General features: G+C 38.1%; 1 protein-coding gene across 2 annotated transcripts in view; it reads left to right on the plus strand.

Annotated features, from left to right (window-relative positions):
• LOC136856884 (nucleolar and coiled-body phosphoprotein 1) overlaps window positions 1–18,549 on the plus strand; it is a 182,824-nt gene extending 164,275 nt beyond the window's left edge. Inside the window, exons 11-12 of one of the 2 annotated variants that reach the window (XM_067135102.2) lie at window positions 2,033–2,514; window positions 17,933–18,070. In XM_067135102.2, the coding sequence (XP_066991203.2) occupies window positions 2,033–2,506 (474 nt within the window). In that variant the 3' untranslated portion in view covers window positions 2,507–2,514; window positions 17,933–18,070. Of the gene's footprint in view, window positions 1–1,274; window positions 1,356–2,032; window positions 2,515–17,932 lie in introns of both variants that reach the window. The other variant, XM_067135103.2, reaches the window with a different exon arrangement.
• The last annotated feature ends 958 nt before the right edge of the window (window positions 18,550–19,507 follow it).

Here is a 19,507-nt window from a genome sequence, read left to right on the forward strand (position 1 = left end):
AAAAAACTAATAACGTTATCTCCAAGTGTTCAGAGATACCTATTAAATTTCTGTTCATTTTACTGTCTAATATAGGAAACTATCAAGCATTCTGTTGCATGTGTCGGTGGGATATACAATTATTATTATTATTATTATTATTAGTATGTATGTCATAAATGAGAGTAATTAGGTACATTTTCTTATAACCATTTTTATGTTTTTTAGTTTAAGATTTTAAATTTAATGGTCAATTCACATTGTAACTGTAGATTTGTATGCCTTTTATCCTGTCATTTTTCTCTTAGACCATGGCGCAGTATATGTAATGAAATCCAAGAATTAAAAATCTTCCTGTTTTTTTATTTCTAAAAGTTGGCAGCTAAGTAAGCTTATATTTTATTTTTATTTCCGTTTTAAGAAAGTGTGTCGTGCACAATTTGAGACGGCTGGGTTGCTTAAAGGATAATGGCAGAGGAGTGTTCACGAATGTCGTGGCCTGGTCATTCCAGCTCGGGAACTTTGGACTGTTAGGTTGGCAGCGTAGTACTGTTCGTTAAAAGAGAGAAAATATGCGTTTTTTCATTTGATCGAGTATTTCATGTGATAGCATTGCTTTTAATCGCAACATTCCTACTGATTTGTTGTAATGGCGTATGATGATTTTCTGAGGATCTAAAAAGACAAGTGGAGAGTGAGTGTCTGCCATTATAACGAAAACTGCCCAACCCGATTGACTGGTAGTAGGCAAGTGGGCCTGCCATCATAATGAAAATTCCCTAACTCAGTCTTCACATGAGAAAAGATGTATGGTGACTTTCCAGTCGCATTTTTAGGGTAACGTTAAGAGGTATGTAATTTAATATAATCTTACTCGCAACATGTACGCTACTTAACCTAGAATTCTGTATACAACGTAGAATTCCGTAGTGAAGCACGGGTACATCAGCTAGTGTATTATAAATTTATAGTGGTGTGCGTTTTCTATATGTGCTCTCTTTTGCGAGTGCTGTAAAGTATGGCATTTGAATGTTAATGTTTGTGCAGAGGTTGTAGTTTGGTATGTAACAGAATCTCATTCATCGGTGAAGTTGTACAGTTATTCGAAATTGACAAAATAACATAGCCACAACTTTGAAGATTTTTTAAATGATTTGATTGCATTTGATTATTAAAAATTGTACTGTATGTGATTTCTTTGAGTTGTTGATCATTCTGGTGACATGATTTTGTCTATGTTTACATATATCTGCTATTTTTGTTTGTTTCTTTTTTTAAATATGTTAACATTTCAGAAAAACGCGCCGTTCCGAAGAATAGGAGACAATATTGTTCCAGTCGATCCCAGACTTCTTGATAATTCATTTGAAGCCAAGGTAATACTTCATATTTTGTGGCACAGCAGTGAGGCGACCAAAGCAAGACATGAAAGTGCCTCTGTGGAATAAACTGTAGTGATGTCTGGGCTTTGCTGTAATTATGTCTTGGCTACTTCCGCTTTTATCGCATAACTTGTTTCTTCATACTGCTTTTTGAACAGGTCTGTTTTGTGGACTGGATTTTATGTGGGTCCCACGAAGTCTTTGCCAATTTGCTCATAACAGTTGAAATCTTTGTTCCTCCTGGGTATTCATAAAGCTCTCCTTACGTTAACCAGATCTTTTATGTATTAAACCTATGTAATTTCATAGTATTGTAAAAACAGTTTCTAATGCATTCAAAAATTCTTTATATTGAATGTAACTACTGTCTCAAATTATCATTTTCATGAAAAATTGAGAAGGCATCACTGCTGATTTAGTCTTTCATCTGAAAGGTACGGAGTGGAAATGGGTTTTGTTATTGGTGTTTCTAAGAGTAAGCTACTGCTTACTTTCATGACCATCCAAGACATAAGTGCTCCAAAGTCACATCACTCAGCACTAATCAAGTTCTAGTTCTTTTTATTTTCAGATATTTTGTCCCAGACAAGAGAGCAGATGTTATCATAAGTAATTTCTTTCATGACTTGTGGCCAGTCTTTACTCACTATTTCTTTTATTTGGGATTATAGGATGAAGAACAAGAAGACGGTGGAGGAGGAGGAGAAGGAGAAGGCAAGAAATTTTGGGAAGATAGGAGGGGTTCCTTTGGAGGAAACAGGGGAAACTTCCGGGGACGCGGTGGCGGTGGGTGGCGGGGTGGTGATAGGGGAGGCAGAGGAGGCGGTGGAGGGTTTAGGAGGAGTTTTGGTGACCAAGAGGGTGGGGATGGGGGAGGATTTAGGAAGAGTTTTGATGGAGGAAGAGGTGGTGGTTTCAGAGGCCGTGGCGGCAGGGGTGGTGATAGAGGAGGTAGAGGCGGCGGTGGTGGATGGGGTGGTGATAGAGGAGGTAGAGGCGGTGGTGGTGGATGGGGTGGTGATAGAGGAGGTCGAGGAGGAAGAGGCGGTTGGGGTGGAAACAGAGACAACAGAGGTGGGGGCAATTTCCAAAAGAGGGATTCATTCGGCAGCTCTGAAAACAAGAAGATCAAGTTTGATGAGTGAGGTTCCAGGTAAGACATGCACCAAATAGTTCACTGCTATTGTCTTCCACTGATCACTGAATTATTTTGATTGTGAAACATTTCCTGCTGAAATTATTATTATTATTTATTCATTCACCATAAATCTTACTAATTACAGTATTCACAAATTTACACTCTCTGATTCATTCGCTTGATTGCACATATAGATTGAGTTCCTTACTTTGGTAAGAACTACTTCAGTCGTTTTGATTAATATTTGAAAGCCTTTGAACCCAAACCAAGCATGCATTTATGGATGTGTGGAAATAGCAATCTGATTAGAACTCGTTTAAAAAAAATAATGTTAAGTTAAAAGTTTACCGACGGAGCTCGATAGCTGCAGTAGCTTAAGTGCAGCCAGTATTCAGGAGATAGTGGGTTCGAGCCCCACTGTCGGCAGCCCTGAGGATGGTTTTCCGTGGTTTCCCATTTTCACACCAGGCAAATGCTGGGGCTGTACCTTAGAGGCCACGGCCGCTTCCTTCCCAGTCCTAGTCCTTTCCTGTCCCATCATCGCCATAAGACCTGACTGTGTCGGTGCGACGTAAAGCCAATAGCAAAAAAAAAAAATTTACCGTGTACAGTCTCTTTTGATGAGTGCTTAAGAATGAAGTCTAAGTCAGATAAATAGCAGAGATGTTGTGGGTTATAGATGAAGTTTTAAATATATCATTTTATGTTTGATATTTATATGCACGTTAGTTTGTATGTCTATAGTGTCTCTATTTACATAACAAAACTTAGTAGCAATATATGGTCTATTTCTAGGCTTTGAATAAGGTTGAAACTAGAGTACCTGAAATTAAGTAACTAATTGTAAGAACATCAGTATGTTAGATCGTTATGTTCAAGAAAAATGCAATGCTGAATTGGGACAAAAGGCATATAAATGCCTGGGTGTTCTAGATGAAAAGGAATATTGTAAGTGCCAACTTCGTATAGAGAAGTTGGATGAAATTCATGCGACCTTTCAACCCTTGCCTCTGAACACTAGGTGAAAAGGTAAAACTATACAAAATCATACCAGTATGTGAACTGGAGCTACGTGGTCTAGCAGCTAAACTATATTTTTTTTGTAAGAGTTCTGTTGTCAATTCATGATAGTTAAGAAGAAAAACATTCTTTTTCAGTGTCAACTAAGTATAAACTTTATTAAAGTTTTATCACTCTGTCAAAGTATGAAATAAACATGTTCTTTTTACAGATATGTTATAGCGCTGTGTTATATTTCATGTTTTGGCAGACTAAAAATCTTAAGTCATGATTGTGAAACAGACCCACTGCTAATTTTCTTTTCTGATGAGTCTTAGTTTAGTCTCATTAGCATGAAGTCACAAAGTAATAGGTATTGGGGACCCACAATTCTTGGACTAATGCACAAAAATCCTTTTCATGACAGGAGAAAGTGAGCTGCTGGTATATTTTAGAATTCTTTCCATTGACAGCATAGCATTATCAGTTAGATAATCATGTCGTGAATTCATTATTGTTATGGCACAGCTGGTTGGCCTTTTAAGTGCTTAATGTTAGATGTTCAGTTTAGTAGCTTTATTGGCATGTTGAATCTTTTTATAAAGCCAATAGTAGTTTAAGATAATCTGTAATTCAAGAATTATATTTGTAGGTGTGAAATTTTAGCATTTTTCTATTTTTAGTCAAACTATTAAAAATGGCAACTTACAGCATTAATTGTAGAAATTCAATTTATTAGCTATATCCTGTTTTGCTACTTATGGCCCTTCGAGACGGGTAGATGAAATAGAAATATTAGACCTATATAAATGGACATATACAGTAAAACTTGCTCAAAGCTGAAACTTGTCCAATGTGTACAAAAGTTAAGGTCCCGGTGCACTGGATATGGCTTTGCATGTTATTTGTGTTGTATAAAGTGGAATCTGTTCAACTTGGAAACGGAAAGAAATTATGAAATTACTGTGTAATGCGGAAAATCATGCTTTAGCTGTGAAATATATTTAGGCATGCCCAGTACTGCAGGTACGTAAATAATTTGCCACGGCTAAACAGGATTTTTTTTCGAGCCTTGCCTTCAAAGTTGCTTGCGCTTTTGTGTGGAAAAGTATGTTGGGGGTAAAATGTTGAAAGAAAGACTTACAGTACTGTTGTCCGGTAACATGGAGGGGGAAATGGAAAAGTCCCTGGTAATCGGGAAATCAGTAAAACCAAAGTGTTATAAAATCTTGGACTTGCGCAAGCTTTCGCTAACTTGGAGGAGTAGTGGAAAAGCCTGGATGACCATTGCTCTAATGGAAGAATGGCTGAACGAATTTAACTGTAGGATGAACAAGGAAAATAGAAAAGTTATTCTTTTACTCGCCAATGCAACTTGTCAACCACATGTGTTGCTTTCCAATGTCAAGCTAGCCTAGTTTCCACCTAACACAAACAGCATTGTTCAACCTATGGACCGAGGAATTATTTACACCTTTAAATCTCACTACAGGCGTTTATTGATGCAGTCAGTATTCAAGAATGTTGATACGGCTGACAACAGCTACTCCCTTGCACGCTCAGTTTCCATACTGGATGCTATCAACTAGATCAGTTGTCTATGATAGGGGCCGAGGATCTTCGATGTTAGGCCCCTTAAAACAACAAGCATCAGTTGTCTATGAAGCAGATCGAACCTCAAACAATTAAGGGTTTTGCAAAAGCGGAATTTGGTCTGCACACCTGAGGAAGTGACTGAAAATGCTGCACTGATATCTGCACTGAGCCAACCACAGAATTTTGCATATAATGTAGGCTAATACATTTGCAGCGACGACCAGCTTGCCACTCACTATAGTTTCCAGTCTGCTGTACAGAGAATGACGATGATAATCATCTGAGGGGCGAAGACCAGGAAGAGGAGGAGGAAAGAGAAAGTCAGAAAAAAATACGCGCTCATGAACAAGCTATTGTGTCGGGAACACGATTAAATTTGCTGTCGAGTCAAACTCGCCGTGACGTCTTGAGCTACTGTACAGCGCTAAAGACTGCATTGTGAGGAAGGTGAAACAGGTTTCTTTGTTAGATATATGGAAGAAAGAATAATTTGACAAATACAGTATTGTGTGTAATGTGTTTTATGTATACTGTAGTTTGTTTTTTAAACATGTGGAATAAGGCAGAAATTGTCTGGTTTTCATTACAGTACATAATGTACATAATATGTTGAGTGTGTTATAGTGCAGACCTATGCAAGAGTAACAAACACCTACTGTACATCAAGATATTGTGTTACTGAGATTTGCATCACCAAAACTAGACTAATGGATCAGGGGTAAGTAATTTGTGAATCATTTTGTATAATTTTCTTCAATCCGGAAACTTGTCCTATTCGGAAAAGAAACTTGGGCCCATGCGATTCCGCTTTGAGCAAGTTTTACTGTACAACTTAATCATTTAAAATGTTCAGTTCATTAACTAGGCCTGTAGTAGTTCTAATTTATTTATTTATCGTATGATGTGCACAGATAGATTATATAAATAAGTATACAATATATACACAATAAATACAAGCAGAAGCCTATAGTTCCAAATCAAGTCCATTGATCCATTTTAAAGCCACCTCAGTTGCATTGTGTATGTCCTCCAAAGGACCTTGAAATGCTCTCTGTGGACACTCGGCAATTATGTGATGGATGGTCTGTGAGGTAGCTCCACAATCGCACCCAGAAGACTTCTGCCAGCCCCATTTATAAAGAGTATAGCCGCATCTTCGTTGATTGACTCTTATCCTGTTTAGAGTCCTCCATTGACGTCTGGGTAGGTGGAATCCGGGAGGTTGAACATGAGGTAGAGTCACAAGATGTTGGTTGGGAACAGAAGACTGCTGCCATTGGTGTAACCAGGCGTTCGTGATGGAGAACCCAGATTCTTCCGAAGTAAGTGCAGTGCGCCAGGGTGGAGATCTAGACTTAAGTCGTGGAGGGGCAGGTTGAGTAATATCCTGGTGAACGGGGAGGTTGGAGTCCTGGCCTGTCTTCTTCCACAGTTTTAGAAGAGCTTCAGACCTTCTAAGCAAGGCGGTGGGATATTACTGAGTGTAAGCAGCCAAGCCACGTTTGTAGAACGAATACAACCAGTTATAATGCGCATTGCTTGATTTAGTTGAGCATCAATCTTCGCAGTATGAGCACTGTTCAGCCAAGTTGAAGCGCAGTATTTGGCAATTGAATAGAAAGAGCTAGAGCAGTAGATCTCAACACTTGGTTGTTTGCGCCCCAGGACGTGCCGGCTAATTTTTGAAGAATATTATTCCGACTTGTAATCTTGGCGGCTGTGTTGTTAATATGATGTTTATATGTTAGGGATCTGTTTAATGTGACACCTAAATATTTTCGGAGGGGACAGTGTTGTAAGGATTGATTTCTGAATGTTATTGTAGGCTTGTAGTTGGCAAATTTATTTCTGAGATGAAACACAGATGCAACAGACTTTTGGAGATTTGGACGGAGACACCACTTTTGGAAGTATGTATCTAGCTTTTTTAGATCTGCTGTAAGAATTTGTTCAGCTTCTGGACAACTTGGTGTTTGGCTAACCAGTAGTATATCATCTGCGTAAATAATTTCCTGGACTTTGTTGCTGGTAAGTCAGCAGTATAGAGGTTGAAAAGTAAGGGTGCCAGAACAGATCCTTGTGGAAGTCCATCATTCAGTTTGTAGCTTTTGCTTACTACATCATCCGAGAAGATCTGAAAGTTTCTGTTGCTAATCATATTGCCAATGAGATTTGTAAGCTTGACACGGGATGGCAGAGATAAGTTTTAGCAGGAGCCCTTCTCGCCAAACAGTATCATAGGCTGCTGATAAGTCTAAGAAGACAGCCATACTAATCTTCCGATTCTCAAATCCATTTTCAATATGAGAGGTCAATGCAAAAATTTGGTCAGCGCAGTTTCTTCCAGGTCTGAAGCCAGCTTGTTCTGTGGGAAGGAGATTATTGATGGTTTCTGAGATCCTATTGTATATTAGTCTTTCCAGGAGCTTTAGAGTAACACTTAGCAGTGCAATGGGTCTGTAGTTTTCCACTCTCAGAGGGTCCTTGTTGGGTTTCAGGATCGATATTACTTTGGTCTTCTTGAATAGTGAAGGAAGGTTACCTGTCTCCAAAATATTGGAGAAGAATTTGGTGAGCCAGGTGATTGTTGCAGGAATTCAGGATAGATGCCGTCTATACCTGCTGCTTTCCCGGATTTTATGTTCTTGATGCCTTCTAGGGTTTCCTCTCTTGTGAAAGGACAAGAGAATTGGGATGATTTTTGTTTTGCTAATTGCTTTTTATGTTTCAGTGCTGACAACCCTTACAACTTGATTATCTCTATGGATCTTTGAGATAGAGATCATGTGTTTGGCTAGATCATTAATTTTAACATTCAGTTTCCGTCCACCAGCTGGCTTTGATGTGCCAAGCTTTCTAATGAGAGACCAGGCCTTTCTACTTGAGTGGGTAAAATCAAGAGATGACACAGTGTCGTTCCAAATTTGTTTTCTATTGTCATTCAGTGATTGTTTTGTGGCTGTTTCATTGTACCCATTTTCCTCAAATTCCTTAAGAAGGCTCTCACTCTCTGCAGTCCATCCAGGAATATATTCTTTACGGCATCCTCTTGGAATGCAGCGCCAAGCAGCACCTTTTATAACTCCAACAAATCTGTCATAGTTATTAAAGATTGGCTTAATCCATCTTATATTTGCATCAGTTTGTTCTTTAAATTTTTTCCAATTAGTTTTTTTAAAGTTCCATCTACTGTAGGTTTCGGATAAGATCGAATGACAGAAATATGCATGTCAATTTGTAGTATGACAGGCCGGTGTTGACTATGAGGGAAACTGTTGAGAACTGGTTTGGGGATTGGGTTATGAAGGAAAGATCTGGAGTGTATTCCTTACCCCATCGGCGGAGAAGAAGGTTCCTTTTTCTTTAGCATCATAGATTAGTTTAAGATTTTCCATGTCCATCCAGTCAACAATTGCCTCCCCATTTAGATCATTTTGTTGATAGCCCCAGCATGTGTGATGACTGTTGTTGAAGTCTCCTATGATTACGGTTGGGTGTTGTAAGGATGGTAGAGGAGGAGTGGGCCACGTTGTGTTTGGTAGCTTATATATGTTCATTATTGTTAGATTATTGATTTTAATTGTTACGGTGAAAATGTCATCACTTGAGCTACAGTCGACTACTGCGTAGTTAGTAATATTGTTTCTCACATAGGTAGCTAAGCCATACATCTCGTGATTATTGTGAGTCATTAATTTGAAGCCTGGGATCTTGCTTCTTGTTCTTAGTTGCATATCATTGGCTGTATGAGTTTCTTGTAGCGCAGTGACATCAATCTGTTGACCTTTCAGAATTTTAGCTAGACACTCTCATTTTGCTCTGCTGATGCCTTCGATGTTAAGATGGCATATTCGAATTGAAGGTCCGATTTTTCGGCTATAGGCTTCCGGGTCCTGATAAGGACCAATTTCTTCATTACTCTGTACATTATGACCGAGAGGTCTTTTCAGACAGTTCGATCGCATCTCTTCGCTGTTGCTTTCTTAGCACCACCCGGGGGACACGTGTAGGGTAATTTAAGGTTTCACCTACGGACGTAAAGTAATGCTCGTCCCCCAGTAGTTCTGATAATATTAACAAAAAAAACTGACACTGCAAAAAGTGTAATTTGTAGCCATAAATGCTTACAGTTTCATTCACAGATTTGTACTAAAGTTTCAACCGTTTCTTCCGTCATTGCTACTTCCCAGTAAAGCACCACAAGTGAATTATCTTCCTTGTTTAAATTTCACAGGAACTTGTGATTATTGTAATTTTACACATTAGAACGTACAAACAGCGCGCCCCTTCACCCATCCTATGGACGACCACCGTGTGCCATGCACTCTGTTGTAGGCGAAATGAAAGATCACTGATGTGTGTATGCAGTTTCTGGTAAGCCCACTAGACAAAAACTTAGTCACTAGTGCGACACACAGATTGATCGTTAAGCCTGTACAGATGACACAGTGAAAGTCCCGTGCTCAGCCGCACCCACAGTGCCTCTACATGAGCATAATACAGTAGCGATCAGTGAGACATTGATGTTTCAAGCAGACATTGTACATCAACATGGGTGACAGATTGGCAAAAAGGGGCAATCGTATTTGGCCATGTGGTGCGTGAAGTTGCTGGATTTGGTGGTGTTTCGCAACAGACTGTTCAAGGTGTCTACAAGCAGTTATGTACTACACGTGGCCACGAAACAAGACGTCAGATTCGTGGTCGGAAAAATATCCTGACTGAGAGGGGCTGGAGACGCATTCCATGGCTTGTGAATCAAAATCGCTTCCTAGCCCGACAGGAATTACTGCAGTTATTTAATGAAGGTCCATCCCAACCTCTTACCGAGAAAATATTGTGACGGTAACTGCCTTTGAACCTTTGGAATTGGTCACCTCGCAAGGGGCCATTACTCACACAGGCACATAAAGCTACGCATATTCAATGGGCTAGAAGTCATTGAACGTGGACAGTAGCTGACTGATAGAATGTAATGTGGTCTGATAAATCATATTTTTGCCTGTATTCCAGTCACTCATGTCGTCGAGTGCACCGAAGGCCAATTGAAGCATTTCATCCTGGGTATGTGAAAGATCAGGTTCAAGCTGCAGGAAGTGGGTCTGTGATGTTTTGGGGGTGTTTTTCATATTGTGTATTGGGCTCGCTCATTGGGGTGACCACTAACATGAACCAGGTTATTTAACAATCTGAATGATCAGGTGCCTTTCAGTCAACATTTTCATGATGAGTTTGCTACACCAATTTTTCAAGATAACAGCAAAGTTCATTGGGCTGGGCACATACGTGACTGGTTTTATGAACACCCCCATCCTATTACATCTAGGTTGGCTTGGGAAATCACCCGACCATTGATAATCTGTGGGACATGTTGGAACTGCGGGTAAAATGCCAACATCAGCATCGCCACAATTTGGTGGAATTTCGCTATCAGATCCTCAGAGATTGGCTTAACCTGGATACGATGTACCTGCACAACCTTGTGGACTCGCTCTCTAACTGAATCCAGCCAGTCATAAAGTCCAAAGACGGAGTTGCGCGGTGTTAAAAGATGACTCTCTTTTGTCTGGTGAGCTTATATCAACTGACTTCATTAAAAGTTTGCATCTGTGTCACAAGGAGTCAAAACCACACTTGACAAAGCAGTTTGTGGCGAAGTAATAGGCAACTCGACATGCTGCCGTGTAATGCACAACAGTGTCAACATCTATTATAAATACAGCCTACAACATAAAAGGAAGAAGCCTTCACGCTATCTTTCAAAATTCAAGACATCAAGTATTGTAAAAGAAATTGACACTTGACAAAATTAAACATCAAATTAAGAAGCACGTCACTAAAAACAAAAATTGTTATTCGTTAAAACGCATTTTACTATCAACTCAGCATTAGTATATATTATGAAACCTGTACATATATATTGACAATGCCTCGAACTGAACACTAGACAACTACCCATTTCCTCAAAAAGTGTCAGAGTCATTCCAAGACGCTCATTCTACCAGCAAAGGAACATGGTGAAATAAACAATATAGTTATCGCAAGAATAAACATCCGAAATGTTTTAATCAATTAGCCATAAGTTTTAACGCAAAAATAGTGGACACTTCAAGAATACTACTGTCAATGCATACATAACATTGCAAATGACATGTCTTTTTATACTACGTAATACTTTTATAATCCAAGAAACGAGAACTTATTTTATTATTTTAATTGTATCATTTGTTTTAGATGGTCTGTTGAATTGGACAATTGCGACTGTACAATATTTCCCATTGTGATGCTTTTTTAAGAACTATATTTGTAATTGTCAGCTGAGGATGACCCTTGAAGGGTCGAAACCGGTACTGTGAATGAGAGTATGTAAACAAATGGTGGAGGCTTCAGAATAAATCTTATGTTGTAGTTACCAATAAGCGTTAAATTTCCTTGTTACCATTCTAGGGTTAATAATAAATGAGACTACCTTTATAATAAGAACTTACAAAAATTACACTAAAAAATCCTAGACTTACGCGTAAGCTGCATGTCTTTTCTTGGGATCGCTCTAGCCCACTTGAGAGAAATGCTCCTCATTTTCAGGTGGAGAGAAGAAATGTTTACCTTCACCTGACGTGTAAGCAGATGGACACCCCGGCACAAAGCACGACGGCATTTTCATACTCACTGTATTTCATAATATAGTTATTACACTTAAAAAATCGCTGCCGCTACAAATAAAAGTGCGTGCACCCAGTATAAACAATGCCACCTGTTCACCCTAAGCGCTCGTTGCGCTGCAGTGGCAAATCTCCAGACTGTAGACACTAGTTTCTCCATTGCTGTAATGGGAAGAGAGTCGAAGTGCTCTCACTTCTTTCTATTCGCTATGCTTATACATCAGTATTCATTTGTAAAATAAATTTGAGAACAGTAAAAATTATATGGCATGATCAAATATAGGCAAACCCTGCTTCGTTGAGTTTTTTCCGAGTGCTATATTATTAGGAGTCAATGCTAGAGCATGTAGTATTTCTTGGCCATCTGTAGCACTAAATTTTGTACTCTCGCCTGTATAACCCTTCTGTTTCCTTGACCATCGTGTGCAGTTTAAAGTAATGTTTTTCACTTATCTGAGTCAGTCCTTTGTATATCTCTGCCATCCATTATTCTTCAGCTTTTTTATTCATCCATGTGTCTGCCAATAATCCTCTACATTGCATTTTGCTCATCTTCTTTCGTCCATCGGCTTATCTCGTCAATCATCCATTTCTTCCTTTTGTCCTTATGATGTTTTCTACAATGTGTTTTTCAGTATTTCCCACTGGCATTGTGCGTTATCAACATTTGTTAGTAAGCCATTCCCTAGTTTACTGTTCACTCTTCTGTAATTGCTTCCCTCATAGTATCTTCTAGTTTAGCAGTGTCTATTCTGTTTGAAATCTGTTTTGTTTTAACCATTTTTATTTTCATTTGTACACATGCTACTACGGGACATGAGTGGAGCTAATGTCTGCACCAGAATATTTTGTCGCACTTTTTGTCACGTTCCTAAATCACTAAAAAATCGTCCTTAATATAGGGGTTTTCTGTTCAAACAGTTGAGTAGTTATGATTTTTTGATATGTTGTTGGTGTTGAGCCTGCAATATGTCACAAATGAAGACTATTATAAGCTTCTAGTTTTATAACCATTCATGTAGTGGTATTTCAACACTTGTAATATTAACCTGTTTGATGCCAGGCTGTAATATAGTGGTTGCGCTAAGAATGCCAGGACAATTTTAATGAAAATGTTCACATTAAGGAAGAAAGTTCTAAAAATATATTAGGTAAATCCCTCTTGTTTTTTCTGTAGCAAACAGGTGAATAGAAAACATGTGAGTGTGACTGTAATTGCATTAGAGTTTCATTTACCGAGCTCTGTATCTGCAGTCGTTTAAGTGCGGGCAGTATCCAGTATTCGGGAAATAGTAGGTTCGAACCCCACTGTCGGCAGCTGTGAAAATGGTTTTCCGTGGTTTCCCATTTTCACGGCAGGCAAATGCTGGGGCTGTACCTTAAGGCCACGGCCGCTTCCTTCCCACTCCTAGCCCTTTCCTGTCCCATCGTTGCCATAAGACCTATCTGTGTCGGTGCAACGTAAAGCAACTAGCAAAAAAAAAAGTGTTTCATTTTCTTCATTTAAAAGCATACGAATTTATTATTTTCAAAAAGACTTAAATTTCTAAATTTGGCCAAATTTTTACGTTTATAGTGTATTTTTATCAATGATACTTTTGTGAGAATATTTAGCTAATTTTGAATAAGAAACTAATGTTTTACGCAGTTCTTGATAGTACTTTCTGAGAATTATGAATTTTTTCAAAATTATGCACGCACAGGTTAAATACACAATAACTACTTCTTTATTCAAACACATGTCAATCAATAAATAATTATTCTCTAATGAATCACTTAATGTTAAAACATTGCATCTTTTAATCATCTTTCATATACTTATAGATCCTTACACTATTGGAATTAAATAAACAAACGAGATAACAAACAAGTGACACCGGGCGAATTGGCCTTGCGGTTAGGGGCACACGGCTATGAGCTTGCATCTGGGAAATAGTGGGTTCGAATCCCACTATCGGCAGCCCTGAAGATGGTTTTCCATGGTTTCCCATTTTCGCACCAGGCAAATTCTGGGGCTGTACCTTAATTAAGGCCACAGCCACTTCCTTCCAAGGGCCGATGACCTTCGATGTTAGGCCCCTTAAAACAACAATCATCATCATCGACTTCCTTTCACCTCCTAGGACTTTCCTATCCCATCGTCGCCATAAGACCTATCTGTCAGCGCGACGTAAAGCCAGTAGCAAAAAACAAGTGACACGAAGCGGCGGAGTACAGAGCTACCCCACGCAAAACATGCAATGCGTCGACAGAAAGCTTTCATAAAACTTCAGTTATATCGATATATGCAGGGAGTAAATGCTTCACTCTTTCCAGTGGTATTACTTATGCTGGCATTTTTAGCAGCAGCTCGCATGGCCGGTAGATTGGCCACCTGGCACTATAAGAGTTAAGACAATATACTTCGTCAGTTTTCTGTATTTATACAACTCTGATAAAGGCCGTGTAAATAATTGAATAGTAGTGCCAATTTCATTAAAACAAGCAAATCTCACTTGAATTCAAATTTTCTTGTATTTTTCAGTAAATGTATCTGTATTCATATTAAACATTTAAAGATGGCAAGAGTTTTGTAGGTGAAATGCAATTGTTTCATTTTCCAAATTCTGTTTCATAATAGTTTTGATTTAATGGGTTGAATTTTCAAAAACCCATAACTTCTTAAAATTTTCTGGGTTTTTCCAGACGTTTCGAACCTTCCTGTGTAGCCTTACTGGTTTTTTTTAAATATACTTTATTCTGTTATTTCTCAGATAATTTGTTTTTCTTGGCTATCTTATACTGTATAATATTCTAATGTTATAAAGTAGTGTGTTTTAAGCTTTCAGATATTTTTATTATAAGAATATTTGGAGTAGATCATAAGATTGAATAAGAGTTAATAAGTCTCTTTAATTCTGACCCTACAGTTACATTCCAGAAGGTGCTTAGAAGTTTTTTGTTCATACATAATATAGGTGAACGAAATCTTCCTCGGACAATATTAAATTGCTGTTTATTCACTCGATAGCTTAATTTGTATTTTGGTTAGAAAAGGGCTTGTAGAAAGAGTTTCAATCACTAGAATATGGATCGCAGTTTGAGAGAAATCTCTGTTACTGAAAAATTAGTTCGTGATGTGGTGGCATTTATAATATCCTGCCTTCAAAAACTTATTTACTGCTGATACGTGATATTAATATCCTGCGGTTCGTCAGAGGTCGCAGTTAATGTGGAAACAAGGATGTTTTAAAAGAACTCTTGAAATTTGAATCTTGGTTGCCTTCTTACTGAACTGTGGACAGGTACATTTTGTAAAATTAACCAGAATAATAATGCACTTGCTGTGGCTCAACATTCGTTAGAATGCGTGAAATATACCATTCTGTCGTAAATGTGCATACCTGCCAACTTTCCCGATGTAGGCGGGAGACTCCCGATTTTCGACAGTTTTTCCCGCCTCCCGACTATTCTGTTACTTCTCCCGATTTTAGCTTATGTTTTTGGCGAACTTCATTTGTTTTCAAATCCCGCCATTTCAGCTTTTTTTTTTTACGCCAGTGGCCGGAAGTCCTTCGCTTATTGGCCGCTTTCAAACGAAGTATCGACGTTTATTCATGCGAGAAATGTGCGATGTTTATTGAAACCTATATATCGCGACGTGTATATCCCGTTCTCGCTTGCTGTGTTCGTGTTCTAGTCATTCCATTCTCTTTGGTCGATTCTCGAGACTAGTCGCTAGATATTGAGTCTTTCTTAGTAATTTAGTGACAGATTTTCAATGATAACGACTCAGTATAAATAAAATAAGAGTTTTGTGTGTACATTGCTCAGAATTCAAAAATAATATTTCCGTACCGGTCGTGACCATACTAACAAGGGGAAATGCCTGTTTTAATTTTCCGTAATTTCTGTATGTGTGTATGTACGTACGCACGGTTATCACGAGAAAACGGATAAAGAGAATTTCATGAAAATCGGTATATATCGTCCGAGAATAAGTCGCTACAATCTAGGCCATAAATAATTTTATTCACGCTGAGTGAAATGGTAGTTTGGGGGAAGGCCTAAAATATCACTCTCGAATATTTGTTATTATTGGCACTATCGATAAATACTACATGACCAAAGTTATATATATAATTAAATTTCCTATCATTTACACCGTACTGGCTATGATAGAATTTGGAATTTTTTTGCTAAGTCCATATCAGCGCCGAGGCACATGAAAATGGGTTAACAGAATTTTATGTTAAGTCGGGGAATAAGGGGCTGCAGTCTATGCTATAAATAATTTTATTCACTGTTCGAAATGGTAGCTTAGGGGAAGGTGCCAAAAATTTATTTAATTACTTATCTTACTGGTCATATTGAAAAGTACTACATAGCAAAAGTTATAGAGAATACAATTTCTGATTATTTGTCTTATTCGGTTTTACCGTACCGACTGTAATAATATTGGTGGTCATGGTGATTAAATTGTGAAGATGATTAAAAAAATGATAAAAAAGCCATGAAGGAAACAATCGCTTAAGAAACACAAGAGGTTGTCATGAAAGAAAGGAGGACTCACTTGATATTAGATGCTCTAATATCACAGATTCGGAAGTAAAATAAATGTGAAGGCCTCCAATATAGAAAGCTCATAAAATTGATCAACAATAACATTACATTTACCATTGTTGTGATGCGCTTTGTGTATTCTGCTGCCATTTATCTCTGATAGATGGGATTACTGCTACGTATCGAGTATAACAGCCTGCCTGAATATTGGCGGGAAGTAGCTAGGGAGTGGGGAGTTAGATCTCTCTCTCTCTCTTCTTTAGCATGCCATTCTTCTGGTTCATAAATTTTCTGACGCTACTGGTACGTAACACACTGGATCATCATAGTATTCCAGCTATTCGATCCCTACTCTCAGGCAGTGATTGGAATGAGCCGTGTGCATACTTAAACAGAATAATTACAGGAGTATTCGCGGCTGTCTGCAGGCCTGGTCATTCTAGCTCTGAAACTTTGAACTGTTAGATCAACACCGTAGTACTTTTCGCTAAAAGTGAGAAAATGTGCTGTTTTCATTTTATCGAATATTTCATATGACAGCATTGCTTTTAATCGAGACATTCATACTGGCATCATTGTATTGACCTATGCTGACTTCAGTTGGGAAAACTATAAGGACAGTATTCTAAGAATTCTGTAGTGAAGCACGGGTACATCAGCTAGTGATTTAATCCCAATAGCATTGCGCTTCGCATAATCACGTGGCCGCTTCATGCAATACTATATTAATCTATGCATTTGCTAAGTAATGGCATCTAAGTGCATGGCTGATTAACACGTGGAGCACGAGTTCATACTATTTTCAGTGGGCTTATCAGAGACCGATCATCTCACTCACATACTTCCTGTGAGGGAATAGAGATGTGTAATTTTTAGCCCTGTAGCCTCGTATAGCAACTGTCGGGCTTTGAGACAATGTGTTATAAATATACCGTAGGCCTAGTACTATATTGCGCAAAACATGTAAAATAAGCAGTTTTGACCAAGTGTATCTCCTGATTTTCATATCAAAATTTCCTGATTTTTTGGTTTTGTAAAGTTGGCAGGTATGAATGTGGGATAGCTTGACTTACATTGTGCTGTAAATTTTCTCTCTGGTAATTCAACATCAAATAATCACCTCGAGATTTACTTGTCATATTCTTACACATAGTAATTTGAAAACCTTCACAAATTTGTAGGTACATCATCAAAGAGAAATTCATTGAACTTTAAAATGACATTAGGTTTTTTAATGTGGAAACAAGGATGTTTCAAAAGAACTCTTGAAATTTGAATCATGGTTGCCTTCTTACTGAACTGTGAACAAGTACATTTTGTAAAATTAACCAGAATAATAATTGTTGAACTACCAGAGATAAAATTTACAGCACAATGTAAGTCAAACAAGCTATCCCATATTTACGACAGAATGGTATATTTCATGCATTCTACCAAATGTTGAGCCACAGCAAGTGCGTGTTATTTTTACAAAATAAAAATAAACTCCCCTATAGCTGCTGTGCATTTGGGTTATTTTTCATATTCTGTTGCATGAGACTGATTGTATATATTTGATTCATGAACTAGTAGTAATATGCAAATTTAGTTATAATATTAAATTCTTTTGAACGTAATGCTTTTTTTCTCTACAGCCAGGTGCAAGAGGTTCGTGGGGTGAGCGCGCCAACATAGATCTAAAATTCACTCGTGGAAAATCATTCCGTCATGAGAAAACCAAGAAGAAACGTGGTTCATACCGTGGTGGACAGATATCAACTGCTGTGAATTCTATAAAGTTTGACGATTGACATATATTGGCTTACAATTTTGTATATAGTGTGACACTAGTGTGCTTGTGTAACTCTTGTTCTCTAAGTGGAGTCATTACTGTTGCGTGTGATGGTGTGCTTTAAAATTTTATACATTGATCTAGTGGATCTTCATTTTCCTAACAATGTTTCAATCTTTTGTGCATTTCACAACTTTTTATATTAAAATTTATCTAACTGATGTGAATAATAATTGCACAACAGACTGAAGCATTCAAATAGTGTGTGAAATATGTGAAATCTAAGAGAAAACTATGTTTCTTAGCAGAATGAATGTGAGTTGTATTTGTATGAGTGCTATTGACTACTGTTGTCTGTTACGAACTCAAGTATGCAGTATGAACCTGACGATGTCAGGAGAGATCAATATTCAGATTGACATGTTGAGCCCTAATTTGTTGCTCTATTGTATTATATACAATAAATGAAATGATACAGAATATTTTGTCCATTATTTTCTTTCCAGAGCCCTACCTTGATGACTGCCTTGGTCATTTTGATCTTACTCTCCTAAGATTTGTTGTTAACTTTGAGATACAAAACTTAATTAGTGAAGAATGTCCTATGTACAGTGCAAACTAAGAAACGTCCTATTAAGGCTAACTTTCCTGAATGCTAACAGGATAGTTAAAATTAAAACAGTCCGGTGCAAAGTTGTACAAAGTTGAAGTTGGTGGGCTTGAATAAAGGAAGTTGTTTTCTATACAAGAATAGAACCACACGTACCGAGCTCGATAGCTGCAGTCCCTTAAGTGCGGCCAGTACTCGGGAGATAGTAGGTTCGAACCCCACTGTCGGCAGCCCTGAAAATGGTTTTCCGTGGTTTCCCATTTTCACACCAGGCGAATGCTGGGGCTGTACCTTAATTAAGGCCATGGTCGCTTCCTTTCCACTCCTAGCCTTACCTGTCCCATCGTCGCCGTAAGACCTATCTGTGTCGGTGCGACGTGAAACTAGCCAAAAAAAGAACCACACGTTTAGGCTAAAACCACACAGAAAGCAGGTTTAAGCTTGGAACAGCAACAAGTGAGAACAAGCAGGAAAACAGCGTTGAGCTGCGCCAGTAGGTTGGCCAGACATAAAGCAGTATTGCAACAGCAATTGTAGAGACGACATGCTAGCAGTGCTATAACTATTTACAAAATTATTAAGTGAGGTTTCTCCAGTGTGGATTGATCTGAATGACAGATAGTGGACGCGACGGACTGCAAGTTTAATAAACTGTGTAAAGAATTCTGTAACTGCAGTGAACAATTTTTTTTAAAAAAATTGTGAATGTCTGTATAGACAATTGATAAAATTATTACTTAAATTGAAACCCAGGTTGCAGAGAATGGAACTAAATTACAAAAAATCATCACTGTAGAGGAGAGGCTTGTTATCTTAAGGTAAGTAAAA

The sequence above is a fragment of the Anabrus simplex genome, chromosome 1, assembly GCF_040414725.1.
Source record: "Anabrus simplex isolate iqAnaSimp1 chromosome 1, ASM4041472v1, whole genome shotgun sequence".
Lineage (NCBI taxonomy): Eukaryota > Metazoa > Arthropoda > Insecta > Orthoptera > Tettigoniidae > Anabrus > Anabrus simplex.